Genomic DNA, 4,914 nt, shown 5'->3' with positions numbered 1-4,914 from the left:
TCTGCACCATCGACCATCCATTCACGATCCATGTGCTGTGACTTCGAAATTGAGAAAGTATCCGAATCCAAATCAGAATTTGAACTATTAACTAACTATTCAATTAATTATTTTCTAACAATATTCGTATTCAGATTTGAATTAAAATATGGTAAAGACTGCTATTCGAATTCAATTCAATGAATTCCATGCATATTCTGTGACATGCCAGCCCAACAAGAATAAATTTAAGCCCACCAGTGACCCAAGTGTAAGTATCATAACATATGTAGGGAGTTGTCCCACCTTGCTAGTAGAGGGTGAGGCTCACCAACATATAAACTCAACCGAATTAACCTTTTTACGCGAAGCAAAAACAAAAGCATAAGTGCGTGCAGACATAGTTGTCAGAGAATTGGCCTAACCGGGCGCACACCCGGAGGAAATCCTACTGCACCCCACAACCAATGTGTCCACCAGTGACCGGCTCCACACACGAGCACATACGGGCCTCGTACCCGCAGGTCCACCACTGACCGGCCCGACACACGAGCACACACGAGCCTCACGCCCACACAGTCCACTAGGGTTCGGACCTACACCACTGTGCGCGGGCAGAAGAGATTGCGGACCCAACCTCACACATTGGTGGCTCTTAGCACTGACCGAGCCCACACCACAGTCCACCAGTGACCAGCTCCACAAACAGGCCTCTCGCCCACACAGTCCACTGGGCTTCGGGCCTACACCACTCGAGTGTGCGCGGGCACAAGAGATTGAGGACCCAGCTTTGATACCAATTGTTGGAACCACCCAGTAACACGCATTCCAGCAGCCTCCTCTCCAACTCGCCCGCTCTAGCTCTCACACTCGCCGACGGATGGAGGTTGAAGATGAACAGTAGATTTTCCGGCGAAGAACGCCTGTATCTTGACCGGACGAACGCCTATATCTTGACCTGTTATTTCAGTGGACTTGGCAACAAACACATGGGAGCCCCTCCTAACTGACACCGATCGAGCCCACAGCAGCGCTCCTGCTGGCCCGTACTCGATCCAACACACCGGAACGCGACTGAATGCACACACACACGCCATGGCCGCAACGCAACTGCAGACCACGGCCATCCTGGTAACACACGCCACACATACTTGCACACGACGCACACAGCACACACACGCTCATGTCAAGCTTAGTTCCAACATTCACCCCCTAAGCTTGACATGGAAGTCCCTGCATCGTGCCTCCGCGACGCTGCGGCCTTCTTCTTCCTCTCCGGCGACACACGCCGCTGCTCCCCGGCCTGAACAACGCCCCGCCGCACCAAGACAGGACCGACGCACGATCCACTGTCTTGCCGCAGCGCCTCGCACGGACCGACACACGGCCCGACGGCCTTCAGAGCGCTGCCGCGTACAGGCCACCGTGGGCACTCCTCCGGGCCTCGCATCGCCACCGTCTTCGCGCTCCTTGCTGCTGAGCCGAGCCACCGCTGCCTTGCCGGCCGCGCACGCCGCTGGCCGGCACGCATGCCACACCCGTGCCGAGCATCACGCGCGCCATGCCATAGCCCTCCCAACCGCCTTGCGCCGCGCCTGTGCCTGCGCCCACGCGCCGCCATCGACGACCACGCAGCACGTCGCGCCCAGCCATGGAGCCGAGCCTCCACCTCCACCTCACCACCGCGCACCTCCACAAGCCGACACACGGCCCGGAGCTTCAACGCGTCGTAGCTGCCGGTGAACTTCGGCTTGCGCCAGCCGCCGCCATGAACGCCGCCTCGTGCCGGCCACCACCAGCAACAGCTCTGGCGAGGGGAACGGACCCCCCGATGACCTAACCTTGCTCTTGATACCAATTGTCAGCCCAAAACCAGGAGAATTGGCCCAACCGGGCGCACACCCGGAGGAAGTCCTGCTGCACCCCAAAAGCTAGCCCAAGAGGTGCACTTTTAAGTTGGTTCAACCCTCCCCCAACCAATGTGGGACTAATCCCAACAATAGTAACCTCAGTTGTCATTGGCAAGGAATCCAACAGGCACGAACAATGATAGCCACAGGGGCACATGTACAATGTCCCAAGCAACCCCTGCATTTTACCATTTTGGTTTGGAACAAAGAAAATCCCTCTCAACCAACCGTCCCACGTCAAGCATCTTACATGCTTGACAATATATATCCACATGTCAGCAATCTGCTCAGAAAAAAGGAAGCGCTCTGTTTCACAGCCACATTTATAATGAAAATTCGACTTATGTGACAAGAAATTCAGTATTATCCATCCCATCTTTTATAGATTAGTAAAATAAGAATCCACTACAAACATAACAAGAATGATCTGTAGTAGTACTTATTTATAGTCAAGATGGATTAACACACAAAACTGAATGTCGTTACATGCATGAGGTCTCAAAAATGCAGAGTGAACAAAACTAATACGTAAATAGGAGATGAAGCAGACTTTGTATGTATAAAATCGACAATTTTGTATTTCTTGTGCAAACTAGTGTGTTAACTAAAAGTTCAGAGTCAATAAACATAGATCTCTTTGTCATGCATGTTCTGAAAAAAAGCTAGAAACTAATAATACTACTGTGATGGCCTGTTTTGAAGTAAAGGCTCACTCAGATCTAGTGCAGAACATATGCCAGTAGTGAACATTGATCACCAGGCTGAATGAGCCTTAATTGTTATCATTATTCCAATCTTAGCCTATTTTCAGCAGGCTTGCAAGTTATAGGTTAAGTTAATTGGCTACCATCAGTATCTCCATGTTTGGATGTGGCACATTGATCTGACACATTCATCAGTCACAAGAGTCATAGGAAGCAATAATTGATTGATGTCCCACAACTAGAACTAAGTTAGATCCAAGATGCTAAAATGCAAAACCTTTGAAGCTGTTCCACTTCCACCTCCACGAGTTACTCCGGAATTTCGGATAATCTTTTATTTTATAAGAAAGCAACCTTTTCTTTTTATTGATCCACAATTTCACTTGATTTCAGCAAGGCTATCAAGCTCACAAATTGTATAACTTTGACCAAAAAGCTTATACAAGTTCCACTGGCATTTCTTCTAGTGCACACAACAATTTGGCAAAGATATTTGCTTGTCAGCAAGCAAACATCATTTCATCAAGTTCACCTCTTGTGGAACAGCATATATTGAGTTCATAAGCGACAGTAAACTGTAGATTCTATGACTCTTCATGAGTTCAGCAAAATTTTCAGGCACTTACCCTTCCATAACAAGAAATTTCAGAAGGCACAACAATTTTAAGTTTTGAAATTAAAAGTTCAATATTTCTATTCTTAACATTAGTCCAGTAAATCTCTTTTTGCTCAGAGATAACTAAGTTTTTCCTCTTAATGAAAAACATGCCCAGATACGGTCCCAAAAAAAAGAGATAACTAAGTTTATTTGACCAGAAAAAAAAAAGTACTACACACATAATATATTGTCATTGTGCACAAGAAAGTTCTTTCAGCCAAATTATTTTGATCTGTCACGGTCGTTGGATCAGTGGTTCCATCATCATTCCATTTCAATCACCTACTCACATCAGTGTGCAAAAATAAAACAGGAGCGTAATGACCAAGAAACATCAGTAAGGCACAAACCATTAGTAGTAACTATTAAGCCAGATGCCGCTAATGCTAGGCATTTCACAAGCTCTCGTCTATTACACTCAGACAAATAACAAGCAGCTAAAGATCTGACCGCAGCTAAAAGGAAATTCGCACCTTGGCCCAAGCTATGACGCCACGCTGAGTCCAGCGGTCACCAATCGAGCTGATCAGTCGAAATCTATCACCAAGATCGGCGTCCTCTCCGCCGCCTCCTCGCCCTCCTCTCCGCCGCCTTGTGCACGGCTCGGTTCACTGATCCCTTCCCGGACCCCCTTGACGCATCCATCCTCCTCCCCAAGCTTCTCGTCCCCGCGCCGCCCTTCCCCGACCACCACGACTCCATCCTGCTCTTCCCCGCGCCCGCCGACCACCACCGCGTCCTCGCATCCGCCTCCGCGCCCTCCACCGACGACCACGACCTCATCCGCGCCGCCTTCGCCCGTGACGCCGCCGGCTCCGACAAGGGCGTCGGCGTCGGGGACGGCCCCGCGGGCGGGTCCCTCGCCATCCACGCAGCCGCCTCCGCGCGGTGCCGGGATGCGGTACTCCTCGTCTTCCTCGTCGTCGGAGAGGGGGAAGCGAGCGAGGCGGGAGGAGACGGCCGCGGCGGCGAGGGAGAAGGCCTCGGCGATGGATTCCGGCGGGAGCGCGCAGTCCTCGAGCCCCGCATCCTCCAGCGGCGGGGGGCGGATGGGCACGCCCCCGTCGGCGAGGAGCACGTCGTCTTCACCCGACATTCGATTCGCCGCCCGGTGCCCAGGCCGAGGCTTCGAGAAGATGAGCGAAGGCTCGGAACTTGCCGGCTTGCCGCCGCCTCCGTCGTCGTGCTGCTTGGACATGGAGACGGAGATCTGTGGTTCCGGGAAGTGGAGAGGACCCCACGAGTCAGTGACAACGTGTTTGGTCTGGGCTGGGTTAGGACAGGACCTTGACTGGGTAGTTAGTCCAATAGTAGCTTTGTGTATTTCTGCCCCTCGAAGCCCATTGGGCTCAGGGGATAGCAACGGGATTTCTTTCCCAATTTCTATGTGTTTCTAGTATTTGTCAATTTTACAAAAATAAGCGTTGATTTATAAAAATATAAATTGGTGCTCTGTTGTGCCAAAAAAATAGGGGTTCCAAGAGCAGAAAAGATTGTCATAATTGTTTTTTTTTCAACCAAAAGCTTGTCATTAACAAGTCATCTAAATATCTGAAGAAAAAAGCGCTCTCCAAAGCAAATACTCCATCTGTTCTAAATTATTAGTCGTTTTGACTTCTTTAGATACATTGATTTTACTATACACCTGACATGATATATATGT

The 4,914-nt window shown here is 50.1% G+C and overlaps 1 protein-coding gene across 1 annotated transcript; it reads right to left on the bottom strand.

Moving 5' to 3' along the window:
• Positions 1 to 3,379: 3,379 nt before the first annotated feature.
• LOC120660419 lies at positions 3,380 to 4,497 on the bottom strand. Its single transcript, XM_039938951.1, has one exon. It carries the CDS (start codon positions 4,447 to 4,449, stop codon positions 3,778 to 3,780), a length of 672 nt encoding a protein of 223 aa, XP_039794885.1. The 5' UTR covers positions 4,450 to 4,497; the 3' UTR covers positions 3,380 to 3,777.
• Positions 4,498 to 4,914: the final 417 nt, after the last annotated feature.

Source organism: Panicum virgatum, chromosome 2N, assembly GCF_016808335.1.
Source record: "Panicum virgatum strain AP13 chromosome 2N, P.virgatum_v5, whole genome shotgun sequence".
Classification (NCBI taxonomy): domain Eukaryota; kingdom Viridiplantae; phylum Streptophyta; class Magnoliopsida; order Poales; family Poaceae; genus Panicum; species Panicum virgatum.
The sequence above is the reverse complement of the archived record's forward strand: the minus strand, read 5'-3'. Positions and strand labels throughout refer to the sequence as shown.